Source organism: Pyxicephalus adspersus, chromosome 4, assembly GCF_032062135.1.
Source record: "Pyxicephalus adspersus chromosome 4, UCB_Pads_2.0, whole genome shotgun sequence".
In the NCBI taxonomy this organism is placed as follows: Eukaryota; Metazoa; Chordata; class Amphibia; order Anura; family Pyxicephalidae; genus Pyxicephalus; species Pyxicephalus adspersus.
In genome coordinates, this window is record NC_092861.1 from 29836548 (window position 1) to 29857519 (window position 20972).

A 20972-nucleotide genomic window follows, 5' to 3' on the forward strand; every position below is an offset into this window, starting at 1 on the left:
CGTGTAGGGTGCGCCCATGTATATAAAAAAAAAACAAATGTAAAACACACATTGGAACATAAATATTGCCACACAGAGGAATAATTCTACGGCTGTTATTCGGGGTAACTCGAAATGATGATCTATAAAGGATTTCAAACTTTATTAAATACAAATATTTGAGGTCCTTCTATAAGTCTATGTATGTGTAGAATGTAAAAATAAAAAGGCATTAGTAAGGAGTCTGTTAATGAACATTAGTTTTAGTATAGAAGAAATGCCTTTGGTTTTATATTGGACAGCTTAGCTGCAGACACCAGAGTGAGGCTTGAAACGCATGAAAGGGGGCGGGGCCAGGAAAGAAAGCACTGAGGACCAGCAGGGATTGGTCATCTAAACAGGCTTGGTTTTCCTGTACCAGGAAGTGTGTGGAGCAAGGCATGATATGGTGACATTGGTGAGGATTTTCTTCAGAGTTGAGCAGCAAACCAGGTAGTGTGACTAGAGATCAGTAACAGCTTATATATTACTTTCTGCAATGCAGGCCATATACTCCTCAATATTTATGAAAGATTCCACATAGAATTATACTCACAATTGTCACTAGTGTAGTGCTTCTTATATACACAAAGGTGATCCACTCCTGGATTTCAGTATATAGTCCAGAATTCCAGTTCCTGTATTAAAAAAAGACCTCTGTCCTGCTGTACAGACACACTGGAGCAATACTGTGTGTCACATGCTGACCTGTTTCCATGGGGACATCCTCTTACTGGATACCGACACAGCTCACCAGTCAATCAGCCCCTAGTAACCATCAACCGGCCCTTAGTTACCATCAACCAATCCAGCAGTATGACTGTGTGTATATTGGTACCTGACAGATGACTGTGATTACTAAATCTTTCACTCCTTGAGTACCACTGCTATCTGCTTCTAAATGTTATCTGAAAGAATTCTAATAAATAATGCAGGAATCAGGAAGTACAACGTGTTATAAACATTGTAATGGTACATCTAACATAGAGGTGACAACGCAAACTGGATAACTTGTAACATTGTTTATAAGTAACGTACTGCAAACCTTAACAACCACTGCAACTACAACAACAGTGCTCAACCCAGAATTCTTTTTTAAGCTGGGTGGAAAGAAATTGTAGGCAGGTGAAAGCCCCTGATTTGTGACCAAACTCTTCAGTAACCACCCAAAAACAGCCGAGTGGTTGCTATAAATTGCTGGGTGGTGCGCCCAGCTAAGAGGGCCTGGGGAGAACACTGAACAACCTCTACAGTTCTGCAGCACATCTCCCCCACCATCTGATCAGTCTGCAGCACATCTCCCCCACCCTCTGATCAGTCTGCAGCACATTTCCCCCACCCTCTGATCAGTCTGCAGCACATAGTCTGCAGCACATCTCCCCCACCCTCTGATGAGTCTGCAGCACATTTCCCCCACCCTCTGATGAGTCTGCAGCACATCTCCCCCACCCTCTGATCAGTCTGCAGCACATTTCCCCTATCCATTGAGGTGCCAGTAACATGTCTTCTCCATCTTTGTTTCACCTAAACCCCCATTACCCCATGTTTAGGTGTGTTAGGTGCTGGGATGGTGCCTGCCCTCGTGTGTTTATGGCCAGTTTTAGGCCGTGCAGCTGATGTGGAACCAGAAATATCAGAATTCCTGGCACTCCACCTTGTTAGTTACAGATGGTAGGAATTTAAAATAACAGTTTCAACTGTTTTCTGTTACACAGGTTAGTGCTATAAAAAGAAACAAATCATGAAACTTTTAAGTTTAGGAACTGGGAGACCTGACAGGTTTATAACAGAAAATGGTAATTATAATGTTTTATTTGTCTGTAGGTAATCTGTAGATGATACATCCTGACCAAGAATCACAATATTTTCTTGTTTTATGAAGATCATCATGTCAGAACTACAAGTGACTGTGGTGTCTATATTTCTGATTTCTATTCTGTCAGCATCCACTGCAGGTAAGTTGGTCATAATCTACAGATCCATACACACACTGTCACTTGCCATAGAGAACATTAATGATGGACCATATCCAGAAACGCAGCATTGGGGCTTTGGGTAGCTCATAGGGACTGTAAAGGGTTAAGCTCCATACAGACCTTACATGATTGTCTTTGAAATGATCTTAGGTGATCACTTCCAATGACAGATGAATGAATGGGCACTGTACAGACAATACAATTCTATTCTATGGAGAGGGGAGGACAAGCAAGTGGCCCCATACTGTGGTAGAAAACCACAGGTGATGTTTATCAATCTGGGACATTGGATTGATGACTGACATAGGGTGACTGTTGTACACATGCCCATTTTTTGTCCGAGATGAGCACAACTGTTTGTCTTAGGCAGCAATCATCTTTAGTCAAACCAGAACTATTTTCTAGTTTTGGACAGAGTGGTGAGGGGTTAGACCTCCTTCTTTCTTTTACAGGATGAAAGAAAATAATTTATAGGAAATATAAAGGGAAACCCAAATAACAGTACAAACCAGACAGGGGCTTTAATGTTTTCCCACCATTAATCTTGTCATTTTGGTGGTCGGGGGGTGTTCATTAGTGTAGCAGGGGAAAACTCAGACCAGGTTCACTGATTTATTGAAGCTCTCTAATGCTGGGAAGGATACACTTTCATCAGTGAAGCTGGGAGATCTAGCAAACCTGGAATGGATCTGGTCAAGGATTGAAAACATTTGCTAACAAGTAGCAAATGACTTTTAAGAATTCCATTCCAGGTATGCTGGATCACCCAGCTTCACTGATGGAAGTGTATCCTCTCTAATCTTGGAGAGCTTTAATGAAGCAGACTCCTTATGTTGCATTTTAAAAGTTTTTTTCAACCCTTTTTGAGGCATTAGAGGAAACATCATCATGTTTCATCCTTACCATCAATATGTTTCATCTCTATTTAAAAAAAACAGGGAATGTTTGAGGGAATGACAGATTTCTTATTTTATAAATAGATCCCTTTAAGTATACAACCTTTATAAGGTACCATGTATAGGAAAAATACTGCTGTGTATATATTATAACCCTTGACTTTTATTGAAACTTTAGGTGCAGAAAAGTCATGCCCTCAGCTGAAAGTTGAGAGGGAGATTTTGAAAAATGGATTTCACAGGTATTTTTTTCTATCTTATCTTATCCTTAGGAAATAAACTGTTATTGTGATATTATTAGCTCTGGTTTTGTTGTTAAAAATAAAATGAAATAAGTCTATAGTAGGAGTACTTTTATCAGTCCATTCTATGGGCTAGGCACACAGATCAGATGATTCTTGTCTGTTAATCGCCTGGGAATTTATATTGGACAAGAATCTGGTGTGTACATCGTCCATCCAAAGTCGTTCATGGATCTGTCCTGGCGGATCCATGAACGAACATAACACAAGTGAAGGGGAGAGAACACAGCTGGGTTCTGCTCTGTTGTTCTCCCCTCTCTATAGAGCAGAACAGTGCTGGTTTAGTCTTTTGTTGATGGAAAGGATTGTGATCTTTTTCATCGACAATTACTGAATGTGTGTTCAATATTAATAAAACGTGTCTTCTTCTCTGTCCCTAATAAATAGGCAGACAGATTTGTAGTGCCAGGCAGGGTGACGAGTCGCAAGCCTTTAGAAATACCTTACATGCTATGCATCACTGACCAATGTCTAAATCATTTACATACATAAAAACTCTCAAAGGATACGATTTTCGAGGGGTTGAATTTTTGCTAATGTTTAACCTCCATTTAATGTTGCATTAATAGCTTATTGTGAACATGTTACAAACCTGGGCAATTAAAATCAAGCATATGATAAATGTCACACACTTTTGTTGTAAACTGCAGATCTGAATGGTTAGTTTAGTGGTAAATTCATTTATATAGACCACTAAAAACATATATGTATAAATTGACTTCCCTTGAATTTATGGTATTGCCCAGGAAAAACACCAGTCCATATAAAAAAAATTAGGTTAAAAAATATTTTAGGTGAACAAGTACAACCATACCAATTTTGAACTCGAGCAGTGAATACAGAGTGATACATTACAGTCTGTGTAGAGAGATAGTCATAAGGCTGTGATCAACTGCACGAAGATCTGATAAAATACAGCCTGTTCATTTTAAGGCTGGCTACACACATGCAATATTTGTCATTGGAAACGATCTTTCACAATCCTTTCCAACGACAAAAGACTGCACAATGCTTGAAGGAATGCTGTACATAGATCGCCGTTCTGCTCTATGGAGAGGGGAGAACGACAGAGTGACACCCTGCTGCTCTCTCTCCTTCACTTTCATTACGATCATTCGTCATCCGTGGATCTGCCAGGACGGATCCATGAATTATGAGCGCTGTACACACGCCAGATTCTCGTCCGATGTCAGCCCTGAGGCAATTATCGCATGAGAATCATCTGACGTGTGTTTATAGCCTAAAATTGTCAGTACGTAATAAAATGTACTATATGCTGTGTAGAAAAGCTGGATCAAATTCTTGGATCTCTTGTAAAATTTTTTTTAATCCTCTAAATGTACACAAAAAATAATGTATATTTTGTTTTTACGCTTCATTGGATGGACATTAAATGTACTTTTCTGTTTCTTATCAGGGATTTGGTAACCAGAGTACATGTTCAAGGCTTTACTGAGCAGGTGGATAGCTGCAGGATTCTGCTCAATGAAACCATCCCATCTGGACTATTTATGGATCCCTATCAGATTTCCTCTCTACAGGAGCACAATCATGTAGAGGTATTCGTACTGGTGATTTAATTACTTATTAATTATTGTACCCCCCTCAAATTTTAAATTTGTATTTTTAATACCTATGTTTGAATTGTATTTATTACTAGTGAATTTTGGGGCTTTGTATTTGAAATTCATTTCAGGTTTCTTGATTATTAATTAATTTAGGGCCCCCTTTTACATACCCAGAAACATTTCTTTAACATGTGGCGGCTATTGCTGGGTGGGTGAGGTTTGTTTCTTGGACCTTTCCCTGTTACCACTCTGGAGCCAGGCAGCTTCATAGAATCTAGTTCTTGAAAATAATTTGAATCCATTAATGAAAAAATGTAGAAATTTTTTTTTTTTAAATACAATGCTAGTCCATCTGTATGAACTATCATTGCACTGCAGTTAGACTTAAATGTCAGAAGTCAGAACTATATATTTGTTCTGAGCCACAATTATCTTTATGTACGTGGCATGACTTATATTTCTATCAGTGTAGGTTTCCTTTAATGTTTTCATATGCAATACATTTGTTTTTTAAAAGCCTTTAAAAAAAATACAAAGACACCACGTTGATAGAAGATACATATATATAAAGGAAAAAAAATTCTCAAAGGATGCTTTGTGTTACAAACCATGGAAGTATGATGCAGTGAACATTAATAAAATATGAATGTAAGTAATCCATCAGCTGTAATCCTAACACAAAAAAGCACACCAACATGACATCGTATTAATTCAGCTTTAATGAGTTGTCCCATCCCCAGCTTGTGAATGGAGAGGTCATCTCTCTATCACTCTATTCTCTCTTATCATTACAATTCTTGTTAGCACACGGGTGCTACCCCCACAATTGACTGGCCCTTTAAACTGCTTCTACCTCTTCTAGTTTGAGATCTGCATTCCAGGCTCATAGGAGGCTGATATCATGTCACATTCAGGTACTTACACTTAAAAAAGTACATTGCATGCTGTATTAAAAAAAAAAAGTACAGAGCTGTATTAGTTTGAGTCTTCTATATCTACCTGGTGTTTAGCTGTTTTCACATACATGTGATCAGAAAAGTGACAGTGATCTTTACAGTGTTACTCCAGGTTTGCTCGGTTTATTTTATGATGGAGACAAAACAAAGTAATAACTTCTATTCCTATGTCTTTATTCAGGTAATAATGCCGTCATTTGTGGATGTAGAAGCTCCTGAGTACCTCTCTAAAGAACATACCGCTCTAGTGTATATGAAACCAGACGAAGCCTGTAAACATTGCTATATCTCTATTGTGCCAGTTCATGCACGATACCATCGCCCATCTGCCGAAGCCCCTGAAGTCTCCATACTTGTCGGCAGTCCACAGCTACTTATTCGTTGCAGCAAAGGTGATGCAATAGTTGTACTCTACTGGGTTTAGTCAGGAAAGCCATTCAAGGAGCAGCAATGATGTGCAGACTGCAGCAAACTATAGCAACCAATCACATGTTTTGTGTTTGCTGATTTGACTGTGGTCTTCTGGTATTTGGTTGTTATTAGTTTTTGCAGTATGCAGGTTTTTGTTTTTTTGCAATGCATTGTCAGGTGATATTTACAAGGCTAATCTGGCCACCAACTACGAATTTGAAGAAGGGATCTCAGCTGCATGGCGGGTTCCCATGTCAGGTGAATTTAAGATCAGAGTGTGCTTTGACTTCCGTATGTGAATTCTTCCATATGTGAATCCATAGTAATATCCATAGTAATCCATGTAATGATAAATGCATGGCATATACAAGAAGAATACATTTCGCTGTACATGCACACTAGTGCTTAAATTGGAAGTATTTCCTCTACTTGGTCAAAATTGTGACTAGACTAGTAAAGGTGCAGCATCTTACTTATGAGGTCTCTTTCTTTCTCATTGCCTGATTGGTTTAACGTGTTACCCTTTCCTTTCCATTCTTAATACTAAACTACATGAAATTACCAGAGGCTGATAACAGAACAGATTTATGTAATATTTGAAAATGAATTTAAGGTGTATCCAGAGCCAGAGCTTTTTTTACGTTTTGCAAAGAATATGTTAAAACCTGTCAAGTTTTCATTCATTTGACCACAACGTCACCATCTGTGTGACTTAGCCCTTGCTGTATTAATGTGTTACTTCTAGGCAGTCAGTGACACAACACATTAGATCCAGTGCATACGGAAAGCAAAGCAAAATGAGCAAAATGTGGATATAAGTGCAAAAAATCATGTTGTATGTTTGAGTGAAACAAACCCAAGTGAAATTATAATTACTTTCTATCTGGGAAAAATGATTAGAAAGGCAAAGTATTGCACACATGTAAAGTGCATCCAATTAATTAATTGCTGTTCATAAAGTTGTTCTGGTCTGTTGAGCATGGTAGGCCTTGTGTGATCGGCTGGTAAATCAGTGAACTCCAGGCAGTTAAAAATACCACTATGCTATGTTTTATAAAATCATTAAATTTATTTCATATGGTACTAGCAGTACTTAAATATGTCAGTGAATCAGCCTCCTCTAGTGCAGGGCTGTGAGAAGGAGAGAGAGAACTCCAATCCTTTCTCTAACTGCTTTTCATAGTGCTATCAGTGTGCCCTGTCTGGCAGGGATGCTTGGATCACAATACGAAAATGACCATATTCTGTGGCAGGTAAAGCATCTGTGTGTTTGCTTGGGGTTCAGATATAATTTTACATCTTTTATGCTGGATTTAGATGTATTTTTACATTTTATATTGATATTGCTTTTTTTATTTATAGACTTTCCTCCAAGAGGTTGCTCAAATTATCCTTTGGTAGAAGCACCTTGTGGATCTTTAACTGAAGAAGCATGTCAGTGGATGGATGTGCAGTATACACTGGTGTGTTTGTCTATTCAGAACTAAATTATTAGTTGGTCTTTAGTTTATTCATTTTCTTTAATATAAATGTCTGTACTGTTTTGCTTTCATTCTGGCATATACATTTTGATGAGTAGAAATGTAAGTCATTCATGTTTACATATTATAATTGCTGTGCTTTAGGAACCCTGCTTAGCACAGCAAACAAAATCACATTTATTATCCTGGTCAGTATAATAGTTCTTACCATGGGGTTTTAAAAACTTCTTTTACAGATATAATACTTTTACATTCCAAAACATTTAAGCATTTATTTGGGATATATTAGTTAGATTTCAAAAGGGCCCTCTGTAAATACAAATGCGCCAGCATGTTGGACAATGATAACATCTTCTTACAGTTTCAGCTTCTTTCAGCTGGGTGCTGGAATACTCTCTGACACACCACTGTCCCGCTGCATGTATGTTAGCAGGCAGCTGTGCCAGGGCCCCGTCAAAGTGCCCCACTCCCTCATTAATAAATTAGAAGTGCACTATCAATTCTATTATAATAATCCTAATAACAATTCCATCCTCATAATCCTACTGCATGGCTGGACTACCCACTGGCTTTCAGGGTGATAATTTGTAATAAGATTAGGATGTGATATCATTAAGTCTAGGCAACACTGATAAATGCTTTCTTTTTTTCTTTACCAGGTTAGTACTCTAACAATTTAAAAGAAACCTTGTGATTGCTTTAAATTTACCAGGAATTTTACATTCTCTAGTTCCCTGAGGTCATATACCCCTTTGTAACCACGACCACCCCCGTTACACATCACTGATCACTCCTTCACAATAATAAATGATTGCTCATACTCATGTATCATGTTTCTGGATAAATGCGGTGACATATGGCAAATCTAGATGGTAGCTGCTGGGATTCTTCCAAGGCTACACAAGCAATTCCAAGTGATGTAATTCATCTTGAATCTTTTCACCTTTTCAGTTAAATATAGTCCGTATACCATATGTTACACTATGGCAGTTCCAACATTTTTGTATAGGCCGAAAACAACATGGTAATTTCTAGAAAAACCCTGTAAATTCAGCATTTGTACAGTCAAAGATCGTCAGGGAAGATCTCCATCGCTATGTTTTGGAGTAAAACCCTGAAGTTTTCCAGCAAAAAGGACGATTCTGTCTCAGTTATCTAACATTAGTAACCTAAAATAAACATTGTTGTGCAGAATGAGCTATACTTTACTCATGAGAAGTATGGGATCACTGACAGTAACTCTTTTATTTTCTTCCCAGGTTAAAGACGAAGCAATAGTGAAAGTACCAGTGGGGATAGCACAGCATGGACCAGTTGTGTGTATTGTGACTATTGCAGTCTCTCTGATTTGCACTGGAATGTTACTCAGAACAATTTACATGCACAAGCAAAAGTCTGCATAGAATCTGAAAGAAGGAACTTCTGTGTGCATTGACAAAGCGAATTACATCAGAGACAAAACAAGGAAGTGAAATTCAGATCCACTGAGCCTGCACGATAAAACAATGGCACAATGGCAGTTTGCAAAGTGCAACAACCCATAGCAGCAAATCAGATTTTAGTTTAGGCTAGTGTTTCTCAACCTTTAACATGGGGAAACCTCTTCAAATGACTTTCAGGTCTTCAGAGAACTCCTGCTTTAATGAATATATCCACAGATCACAGTACATTAGTGTGGTGAGGAATGTCTCTTACATTGCGTGCCAATGGGAAGAATGTCACCCCTACAGATAGCCAAAAAGATTACTGACGCCACTTGAACTGACCTGAGAGGCACAAATTGCTAATTTCTCAAGACACCCTTAGCAACTCTTGGAGGAACCCTGCTTGAGAAATTATAAGCAGTTAATATATGTGGGGGGAATTCTGTAATTTGTATATGACCATTGCAATTTTTAGGCCTTTTTTGAACTCCTTTTAGATCGTAAGCTTTTTTTGGGGAGGGTCCACTCCTTATTCTGTGTCCCTCTGTCCTTTGCAACCTTTATTTATTGTACAGCACTGCGTAATATGTTGGCGCTATATAAAAAATGTTTATTATTATTAAAAATAATAATTCCACTTATCGTGGATTATATTCAACTTTTTTATTCCAACTTGATAGTCCTCAAATGATGATCAAACGTATGCTTTAATATGGTGACTAATAGGTAGTTATCCATACCTAGAAACATTTCAAAGCAAGTCATTACAGGTCTGTTAATAATTGTGGTGAAATATGTAGGTTTCTCTTCCCCCTGAGGAGACAGCTTGTTGATTTTATCTTACTCAGTTTTATCTTCCCAGCAATTGTTTCTGTTTGCTGCTAATGGTTGTTATTGTCCTGGCTCATCATCATTTGTGAAGGAATCTGAGAACATGATAACTTTTTTACATTCTTCAAGGATATACAATGCTTTAGTTTACTTGTATGTTGCACTATGTATTTCCACTGACCTCAAGGGACACAAGGGGGGGATGGGGCTTTCAATATGGCTAAGGGTAGGTGTGCAGACCTAAAGAAGAGCAGATACATTACTACATTGTACAATACTTAACAGATATAAAATTACTTTTATAAAAAAAAAATATATATATGCATACATTGATCAGCCAAAACATTAAAACCACCTGCCTAATATTGTGTAGGCCTTCCTTGTACCATTGACTCCACAGACCCCCTGAAGTTGTCCTGCGGTGTCCAGTAGATCCTTTAAGTTACACCGCTGCCTTCTTCCAAAACATCCTGCTGTCATATTTCCCAGGTAAATGAAATACATGCATTGAACCACCCATAATATGTTGTAGAGAACATGATTAATCAGACAAGGCAACCGTTTTCTCCTGCTTCCTCACATTTATTTCTGATTATCGCATGCCCATTACTACTTTTAGTAGTAGTCAGGGGTCAGCATGGGCAGTCTGACTGCTCTGCCAAAAGCGACTATTAAGCCAATGTTCTGACACATTCCTCTCATTTGCAAAATGTTTTTAGCATGCAGTGCTACAGTATCTCTCCTGTGTGATATTACTAGACGGGGCAGTAATCCTTTTCAATCCCTCCAGTTTGCATTCTTGAGCCATGACTCTATCACCGGTTTACCAATTGTTCTTCATTTGACCACTTTTTGTAGTCACTGACCGCTGCATACCGGTGCACTAACTAGAACTGCTGTTCTGGGTATCCTGTGACCCAGTCATCACAATTTTGGTTTTAGTTAAAGGTGCTCAAATCTGTTATTATGTTTTTTTTATGCCCAATGTTTCTGCTTCCAACCCACCACCTTCAAGAACTTGCAACTTCAGAACCACACTTTGACAGGGACCAATAAAAAATATAATGAGGGTTATTCGGCTAACATGTCTGTGGTTTTAATGTTTTGGCTGAGTGATTTGTGTACATATACAATGTCAAGGTGTTCAGGAAAAGTGATGGTGAGGCAAGTTGGGTCCCACTATAACGCTTCTGGGGTGATTACATGAGTCACCTTTTACTTTCATTCCAAAAGCTTTTCTTTTAAAACCAGTTTTGTGATGAGCCTACCCACCACTGGCAGTATTATGGATTTTCCTAACTACTGTTACCAATTAGCTTTACCAAAGGCATGCTAAAAGACCCTTGTGAAAATAATGCTTTGATATGTGGCAGCTGGTAGTAGGGTTACATAGATCCAGATAGGTACTAGTTATGAGTTTATATTTTTCTATCCACTGTATATGTAAATAAGGGTTTAGTAATAAAAAAACTATATTATATTTGTACCAATTCATTTTTTACTTTTTTGTATTCCAAGCTTTCAGCCTTGTATTTGACTGGAGTGTTTGTATCCGGAAAGCATATTTGTTCTTATTCATGATATTGACACACATGTATGACTATCTAGACATAGCTGGGAGTTGGGAGATCATACATAAAGGAACATCTGAAGTCACTGGGCCTAACATCCTCTCAGCTAAGCTAAAAACAAGCGTTTATCCCTATGTAAAGAGTAGGATTGTGTGCAGAAAGCTTCTGCAATTTCTTATTTTCCTGTTCTCAGGGATTACACCGGTCAACAAACATTTTCTTGCCAAACAGATTAAAGTCATTTTAGGTTATGTCCGATGCACAGATTCCAAATATGGTATTGGTTTTGCTAGATTGGCTCTAGTTTTTGAACTAATGACCTCAAAACCTCATAGAAAACTAATGAAACATGAAAATTTAACAAAATTATTTTAGATATGCCTATGTATACAAAATTACATTTTTGAAATACAAAATGTCAATATATTCTATATTCAGTATATTTACAGAACTAGTCACAAAGAATTGTAAAAGTAATTGTAAAACTACATTTGTATGATTTCCTTTTATTCTGATGATCAGGACAATGACGTTGAAGGCTCCAGCAGTAGTCTGCCATCATGTGTCTATCCCATCTGCCCTGATACCTTTCTTCTATCACCTTTATATCTTGATGGAACCTCTCCCCTCACTGAAATCGCCAAGGTTTTCTGGAAATTTTTGCAAACGGCTATGGAGATAGTGTACCTTTATGCTCATCGTAGCACCCATATTTTTAAAGTTTATGAGCAAGTTTTGTACCAGTTTTTCATAAATTTGTGCTTTATGGTTACCCAAGAAGGTCTTGACAACCATGACATAGCTGTGCCAGGCAGAAGCTTGATGCATAGCAGTTGCCATTATGCAGTAAAACAGATTTCAAACTTTGAGTGGAACTGTCTATGTAAAGCCGCCAGTCTTCTGTTCGGTATTCTGGTACTCCCATATGGCTAGTAGTCCAGGGATGTTACAACAGTACACAAAGTCTCCATCTTCACTGAAATATGGTAGGAGGGTCACCTCTCTCGTCCTATAAACCAATATTTAACTTCCGGTCTCTGACAGTTTTTTTTCTTTTAGCCTGCATGCTAAAAGTTCAGATGCTTGTTTTGACAGACTTAGGTAATATATTAAATCATTGAGCTCTTCTTGGGAGAACTGCTGGTTTGATGAAACACTTCCTTCATATTCACTTCCACTGCTAACTCCTGAATTAGACTCCAAACCCTGTATATCCTCTATGTGGGATACAGGAATATCAGGGAGTGCACTGATCACTGGTATGGGAGCATTAGCCATGGTATGATCACTGGTATGGGAGCACCACCATGCGGCACAGGTCATTTTGCTGATTCCAAATCAGGATACTCCCACTTGTTTTTCTTGTAACGATTGAAACTTTTTACATTCACAGCACAAAAATAACAATGATTATGATAATTTTTGGCCTTTCGCCATACCATAGGTACACCAAATTTCAAACTTTTCTGTTTTCCATTTTTTCCACTGACGTAGACACTCTACACAAGTTTTGCATATCATATGGGGGAGCCCAATACTTATCTTGGTCCCCGAGTTTAATACCAAAATATGCAAGATATGCTTGTTTCACAAATTCTGTAATGTTGCTTTTCTGTTTTTGCTGAGAATATTCACCACAAATGTAGCAAAATACATTAGGGTCATTTAAACAACTTCTTCTAAGAGAACTCTTATTTTTGTAACAAAAAAAAATGTATGAATAAAAAGAAGGCAAATAAAAGTTTCATGAAAATAATTCTACATTTATTATATAAAATGCAAAACATTGGTGGAAAAAAAGATTGATAATATTATGCTGTGTTAACATTTGTTGTTGGTAAAATCGTCTATTCCGATTCCTATATCACAAGAACTGGAGCCAATGCAATGAAACTGATGTCATTTCTGGATTCAGCAGACCTGACATACACTAAATATATAGAAAAATCCTTGGCAAGTGAAAAATCTTTTTTTTTTTTGTTGAGCTGTGTTATAGATTCAGATGTGAAAAAAGAGCTGAGTGCTCCACCTGCTGGCTTGAAAAACTTTATAGTAATATTTCATTGCAATACTACTGGACTGGTAAAGTGAAGGCTTGCCAAGTACATATAACCAGGAGTTATCTGTACTGTAATTTGACCTTTAAAATTTTTTCCCATTGGTTCCTAGAAATGCCAGTGAACTCCAAATGGAAAAATTATCCCAAGACTACTTGTGACAATCTTTATTACCTTCAATAAATATGTTTCAGCTGAGAATGATTTTAGAGTAGAACTCTGCTGTTGTTTATTTGCAAAACTAGCAACATTACAGAGGTGGTGTGAAAATCCACTCCATAATACATGTGGAACACATAATGTGAATTCATTAAACTTATTATGGAGATTTCCAATATTATAAAGATGGATTAGTGTAGCAGATATAATGAATAATGTATTTTTTATTTGTACTTTAGAGATTAATGTTTGGATAGGGCTAATAAAGGTTCTGTTAAAGTTGCAGTTCTACATGCACTGTATAGTATGTATTTATGTCATATTTGTGCTAAGAGCCCTGTTTCAGTTTAATAAAAAAATTAGGAGAATTTCTCTTTAGGAAAACTGTGGAACAAGTGTTCCTACTAGAAGATTTCCCCATCTGTTCCTCTCCTGAAGAAAAGTTTGGCATTTTCCTTCACTGCCATTCCCAGTAATAATGGTCATCAGGACAAATACAAATCATATATTATTCCCCTGTGTGGACACAGAAGCCCATGGGACTCCTTACCAATCCTAAATTATTAAAAAGGTTTTTGATTTAGACACAGCACTAACATTTATAAAAAGTTAGCCACATGACATTTTTTTTACAATTTTATCACAAAAGCATGGATGGATTCATCCTACCACCAATAGTTTCTATGTACAGTGTTAAATGATCTAAAGGGTTAGGTTAGTAGGTCGTCTTCATCTGTTTAGTTGCTTTTGTAAAGGAAAGTGTTTAAAATTGCAAAAAATTGTGCAGCAAGTGGCCAGCAAAATTTACTCCAGTGGTTTTTTTTTTTTTGTTATTTTTTGCAATGCTGACAGTTGTTTTTATGTGCTACATTTGTGTGTTTAGAACAAAAATGCATTTTTTTCCTTTAAACTGGAACCACTTGTCTCCCAATGTGCTGTACACATCTTGAGAGGCAGATACACTTTTAACAAAATACAGCAAGGATTCTTCTAGTGGGACTTTCAAAACACACATTGGATGAGAATGCAGTTCAGGAGCAGGCACTCTAAATGTTGTGCAGCTACAAAAGTGTTCTTTGGGCCATGTGGGTCCATGGCTGCATCTCCTCTCCAGCATGTTAGATCCCTGGCAGATTTTTCTCTCCAGTCTTGTGGGCCCTTGGTTGCTGTGGCACTAAGTCCAGTGGTTGCAGCCAATGGGCTCTCTCCCTTACCGCATCTGTACCATGGAACGCACTCCATGGTTTGCTCCTAATAATGTCATTGTGCACTATATTGGGCCTCCAGGGGGCCCCAAGACAGGTGCAGACCCCAGATCAAGAAAACACTGATGATATAGAGTGTTAGTTCTGAATCTGCTGGGCCTGCTGACATCAACTTCAAGATGGCGGCTCCATTGGAGGGCCTTTGGATGGTAACACAAAAGAGGGTTTTACAGGTAAATGTATAGAGTGTAATATCAAAAAAGGACTTGTGGAAATGAATGGTCTGATAGGGGTCTTTAGTGCACCAAAACTACACGCAGTATTGTTATTATTAACCGTATTTTTTATATCACCAACATATTACACAGCGCTGTACATTAGGTAGGAGGTTGTGAATGACAGACAGACATTGTATGGGGGAGGGGAGGACCCTGCCCAATATTTTCCATGCATTCCCCTAATATGTTCATACACAATGAGGAGATACAGATCACAGACAGGTGGCGCTGTGCTGGGTCCTCACCAGGCGCGCTCCCGCTCTCTGTCGGGGCCGCGCATCCGCCCTGCCTGCCGGCTGAGGGGAGGAGGCGGCCAGTCATAGAGTGTGACGGGGGAGGAGGAGGAGGTGTGGCAACCCGGAACCGGAAAGGGTGAGGAGAAGGAGGGTCCGTGCATCGAGAAAAGGGTCTGTGCAGAACGTAGGAAGAAGCCGGCACCGGCGGGGAGTCCAGGCCGCAGCTCTTCACTATAACGCCCGGTAATTTAACATGCTCTTTGTACTTCTGTCTATCACCGTATGACCCGGGGGAGGTATTCCTATTATCTCCTGTAGGGGGACCGGCACTAATAGCGTGCAGCACTGATTACAGCACCGAGCGCTCTGTGGATGACAGCTAATAAGAGGGTGTTCCCTGTCATCCGGTGTGTGTTGTGCTGGGACTTGTAGTTACACATTAGGACCGGGGGGGGGGGGGCACACACGGGCTTCCTGCCCCTTCTCAGATACAACACACTTCACTGCTGCTTAGGTGACACTGGAAAAACTAAAGCATCCGTACACTCTGATAATGATTGGACGGTTGGATTGGAATGATTTGCTTACCTTAAATAAAATGAACCCAGCATTTGCTGCAATGCTTGCCTTCACTCCAGTGCTGTCCCCCTGTAGTGTGTGGTGTTCTCAATGCCAGCTAGGGGGCAGTATTCCCACTTGCTCTGCTCTTACAGAGTTGCTCCACTCTGTGGCACCTTCTGGTCATTAAATGGATTTTTAAGAACCAACATTGCAGTCTGAGCGGCTGAGCGGTGCCACGTGGAATTACTTGTTTCTGTCACAGGTCTGAACCTGCACCAACTGTCCAGGTAGATGGAGCACCTGGATTAAACTTCATTGAAGAAGACTAGAGCAAGATTTTCCAACCAGGGCTCTGTGGAACTCCAGGGTTCCTCCAAAGAGGTCCCTGGAGCAATTTTCCCTCTCGGGTCAGTTACCACTGACATCAAATAATGGTTTTGGCTATCTGTAAGGGCGGCATTCTTCCTACTGGCAAGTTCTTCCTGCTGACCACCATACTAATGTACTGTGAGCTGTGTATATTATAAATATGGAAGGGTTTTCTGAGGACCGGAAAGTTATCTTATGCTAAAAAGGTTGAGTGAGGCTGGGGTAGAGGTTTTCTTTTTCTGGATCTGTGGGTGCTGCAGGGAGCAAGGTGAGAACTTTTGAGTAAAGAGAAAGTTGCTGCTGAAAGCTTTATCAATGACTTGACTTATTTTGTAAGATGCCCATGCCAAGCATTGCTGCAAGAATCAAAAACGACCCATTCCAATGTAATGTGAGGATTGTTTGCTCTTATGTCACAGTGCCGGTGTTGGCGTTGCAGTTAGAAAACCTCAATATTGCAAAGAAAAAAAAAAAGAAATGATAGCCAATGCAAAATTTGGTCTTGTTCTGGGGCTGTATGGGCAGCATTAGGGTGCCGGGCAGATCTCCTGCTAAGACGTGGGCAGTGCATGCTGGCACAATGCTTCCCGAAGGAAGACCCACATTTACTGTACGCATAGCAATGTTTGTTTTTTTGTTTTGTTTTCTTTTCCTTGTCAACAGAATTTTAGAAACGGTCAATGAGATGCAAAAAAATTTTGTTGGTACAGCTACAGAGTCTAAAGTTCTCTTTTTGCACCTCTCCAACCATCTCTTAGCCATTAGGCGTTCATCCAATACTTGCAGTGTCCTCCTAATACTTCAGAAGGCAGCACATACTTTCTGCACGGTGTATTATGTACATATATTGTGTGGGTTGAACCTGCTTTGATGATGGATTGTAGGAGGAAATTCACACAGATAAAAGTGTTTACAGAAAGGAGTGATGGGAAATATTTATTGCTGTAACTGGATTTATGATTTGTTATAATATTTTCAGGGCTGCATAGCTGGAGTTCCTTCATTAGGCCACAAACCCATGTGTAATTATTACCACATCTATTGATAATGCAAAACCTCGTACACCCCGAGGTATGTGATGAAAATTAAAGCAGACCTAAAGTCAGGTATGGCGTTAGGTTCACCTTTGCTGATTGATCCTGCCATTGAGAGCAGTGACAAATCTATAATGATAAACATTTCCTGGAGTAGGGGCCAAAATAAATGCTGTGCCACTGACTTTTCTGTTCCTTAATCTTAGCCAAGAGCAGGTTTTGTGTGATGCACATGTGCCGATTACATGCTTGGGCAGAGTCAGCAAGGTACTGCCTTTATATCATGTGTACACTTCATTATTGGAACTTGCAACTATATCTGTTAATGGTATGTCCCCTATCCACCCAATACTCGCTCTACCCTCTGCCCCCGGCTGGAATAGCGAGGTCCCTCCACTTATGAAAGACCATGTGATCGTGGTGCAGTGGTTGGGGCAGGACAGGGTAATATTACTGCCCCTTTGAGTTACAACAGCAGCGCCTGGTATTTTGGTGGCAGCTGGAGGAAGGGGTGTCAAGCTTGCTGTAATGGAGAAAGAAGCCCATAAGGTGAATATAATGTGGTTGGAACACTAAATAGTTACTTGGCTGTAAATTGATCAAGGTACCAATTTCTCTTCAAAGCTTAAACTCACAATTTTCAATTTACATAAAAGGGTGGACACCCCTTTTGTGCAAAGTAAAACTTCTGTTTTTTTTTTTTTTTTTTTTTTTTAAGTGCAACACCCTTAAAAAAAATTTAAAAAAACAGTGCCGCACTGCCCCCTAATTCTTGATCACCTAGGCACGCAAAGCCTCACGTAAAGTTCCTCTAATTCCCGAAGTAAAAACTCTAAATCCATCCAATTTGTTTATAGTTTTCTTGTCTGTTCCTCCTGAAAAAATAAAACATTACACAACCTCTCCCGTGCTGTCATTCGTTGCCTCTTCAACAGTTGCCCCTCATCTGGGTTAAATGATGTCCAGCAGCAAAATGAGTTCATCAGTCTGCTGCTAATCCTTTCAGAATATAAAAAAAGATAATGGTGATACTCACTGGAAATCCTCCGTCTTAAAGATTTCTTCAGCTCCCAGTGTATCTAAAGGAGTAATGGATGCTAGAACCATTTGCTGCACATTTTGTGCTTTATTATTATTAAACTGTATTCATTTAGCGCCAACATATTACACAGTGCTGTACGTTAAATGGGTTGCAAATGACAGACCGATACAAACAATGAAACACGAGGAGGGGACCCTGCTCAGAAAAGCTTACAATCTGTAAGTGCCTTCAGTATACAGTACAGTTAGTCTTCGGGTTACATACGAGATAGGGACTGTAGGTTTGTTCTTAAGCTGAATTTGTATGTAAGTCAGAACAGGTACATTATTTTATTAAATGCAATCAGAACAGATGTTTGTCTCAACATATTAGGCAGTGTGGTGTCAGTTACTCATAAAATCCTCACTGAGAGTTAATCACAAACAAAGCAAAAACTTAATGGAGCCTAGACATTCATTAACTTTTGGAGCAAGCTGTGCTTTGATATGCAAAAAAAAAAAAACAACTGCAAAGTTTGTCTTGGTCATTAAAGAATTAAGAGGCTGCAGAAAGAGCTCAGTCTCAGCTGTGTTTAGCAAAAGATTTCTTCTGCGAGTCATGCAAACCGCTCCAAGCCTCCTCCTGCACATGAGGGAGCGGGAAAACGTTTGTAATCTAGGAGTCGTTTGTAACCCAGGGAGTGTGTGTGTGTGTGTGTGTGTGTGTGTGTGTGTGTTTTTTGTGTGTAAGTTTATTACCTCTACAGAGCGGGAGTTTGCTGGTTGGCTGGGCAGGTGCGTTTTAAGCCTGTTCTACATAGCGAAGTGTTTTTATTTTTTTCTGCTGACTGCTGAAGTGATGTAATTATTTTTGGGGCAGAGATTAAGGGGTTTAGGAAGAGGAGGGTTTGTGTTCTTCATTAATTAGATCTTTTACATAGTTCTTTAAGGTAATTACATGTTTATGATAAATTTGCTGATATTTCTAAGAATGGACTGCCCAGGGAGGTATGTGGGAGCTGCTTTATCTGACTTGCTTTTGAAGGTGCGGATGTTTTAGTGTCATTGCTGACTAATAACAGTATGTGTATGGATTATTCAATGCAAGTGCCTGTCCTGTGTAATTTGTTTATAATGAAGCAATCATGATGATGATGATAACTCCATTACTTCTCTCTTGAGAGCTTCCCTTTTAAATATGGCAAAGAAAAAAAGGACTTTGTTAACAGTTTTAGTGGCCAATATGAAATATTCTCACATGCTGTCAAATTCAGTCCTGAACTGTAGACAACAAGTTGGAATCTGAACATTTGGACTGAGGGAGTACGGTGTGCTGGTGATTCTGATTCAGACATTCAGTGGTTTGTATGTTTACCTACATATACACCAGCATATGAGCGATATACATGTAAAGGCTGTGCAGGGCTACACAGAAAAGATCTCCAAAGTGTTGCTAAAGCTGCAAACTACACATCGGGGGCTACACCGAGGAAGGTATGTGAGGCTGTGGGTGACAAAAGCTGATTTCTCTATTATCAGTGACAGAGCAATGTGCATTTTATGTGGTTTGCAATCCGTCAGTATCTTCCCATCACTTTCCTAGGATTCTTTCTAATTAAATGACTGTGCCTGCAGGATGTATGATCAGCTCCAACCCACCCATGGTATTTAAAGACTCAGCAAGCTGATACCTGGCAGGCTTTGTTCTATTTGTTCTAGCCACAAGGTGTGCAGTCATCTGAACTTTCAGGTACTTTTATTAGAATTCTTTTGCTCCTCTGGCTCAGATATTGATCAAATCAGACATTTTGTTTTGCTAACTAAATATTGTTATTAAAATTTATTCTGAGGTAGGAGCTGTGCTACAGTCCACAGAGTTTACCTTGTGTAAAATCCAGCGGTCATAAATTCATCAGGCTTTGTTTAGAACTTAAGAAGTGATTCACTTCCTGTACATTGTGCAGCCTGGACAGAGTATGTGTTTGTGAGGCTGAATATAGGCTGATGGGGGTATTCCTGCCCCAATATACTTACCAGTAACGTTAAACATATAAATATTGGTCTCTGTAGGGCTTTTGCATGATATCCTGACTCATACAATCAGTTACAAGATGCAGCAGACAGGTTGTGTCCCTAATTCATACATCAGTGGAATGTACAGGACATAATATTATTATCCTAGTTCTGTTTCATTAGAACAGAAGACATTAGCAGTGTTTGGTGTATGTTGAGCCCTTTCTAAAGTATCAAAAGGTTCAATGCCTGAGCTACTTCTCTACATAATACAGACTGCAACTTTTTCTGTTTCACTCCTCATTTTGTTTCCTTTAATATATCGCATTGTTCATCCTTATTTCATGTTATTAAGGGGGCAGGCGGCAAACATTATGGCCGTCATCCGTGTGTACATACCATTTTATAACATTGTCACAGTAAGCCTGACACTACGCCATGTGTGGCCGGTGTCTGTATATCTGGGCCTATTTAGTCTTACACATGGCCTTAGGCAGGTCATTCTTTACAGCTTCTTAGGGATTACGACTTGTCTGGACAGGTGTTCTAGCCCAGGCCAGGTTGGCTTTCATTCACTGCATTACTTTTGGAATCCTATGCTTTACA

The 20972-nt window shown here is 39.1% G+C and overlaps 2 protein-coding genes across 4 annotated transcripts in view; both read left to right on the plus strand.

The window, feature by feature from the left end:
- Positions 1-353: 353 nt before the first annotated feature.
- Positions 354-11343, plus strand: PIGX (phosphatidylinositol glycan anchor biosynthesis class X). Its single transcript, XM_072407644.1, has 7 exons — positions 354-471; positions 1843-1973; positions 3069-3132; positions 4610-4751; positions 5898-6108; positions 7490-7590; positions 8868-11343. Exons 2-7 carry the CDS (start codon positions 1895-1897, stop codon positions 9009-9011), a joined length of 741 nt encoding a protein of 246 aa, XP_072263745.1. The 5' UTR covers positions 354-471; positions 1843-1894; the 3' UTR covers positions 9012-11343.
- Positions 11344-15479: 4136 nt separating this feature from the next.
- The window catches only part of PAK2 (p21 (RAC1) activated kinase 2), a 32552-nt gene continuing 27059 nt past the window's right edge, over positions 15480-20972 (plus strand). Inside the window, exon 1 of one of the 3 annotated variants that reach the window (XM_072407645.1) lies at positions 15480-15612. The gene's annotated coding sequence lies outside the window, so the exon portion shown is untranslated. Of the gene's footprint in view, positions 15613-19168; positions 19848-20084; positions 20104-20972 lie in introns of those variants that run through there. The other 2 variants (XM_072407646.1, XM_072407648.1) reach the window with 2 other exon arrangements.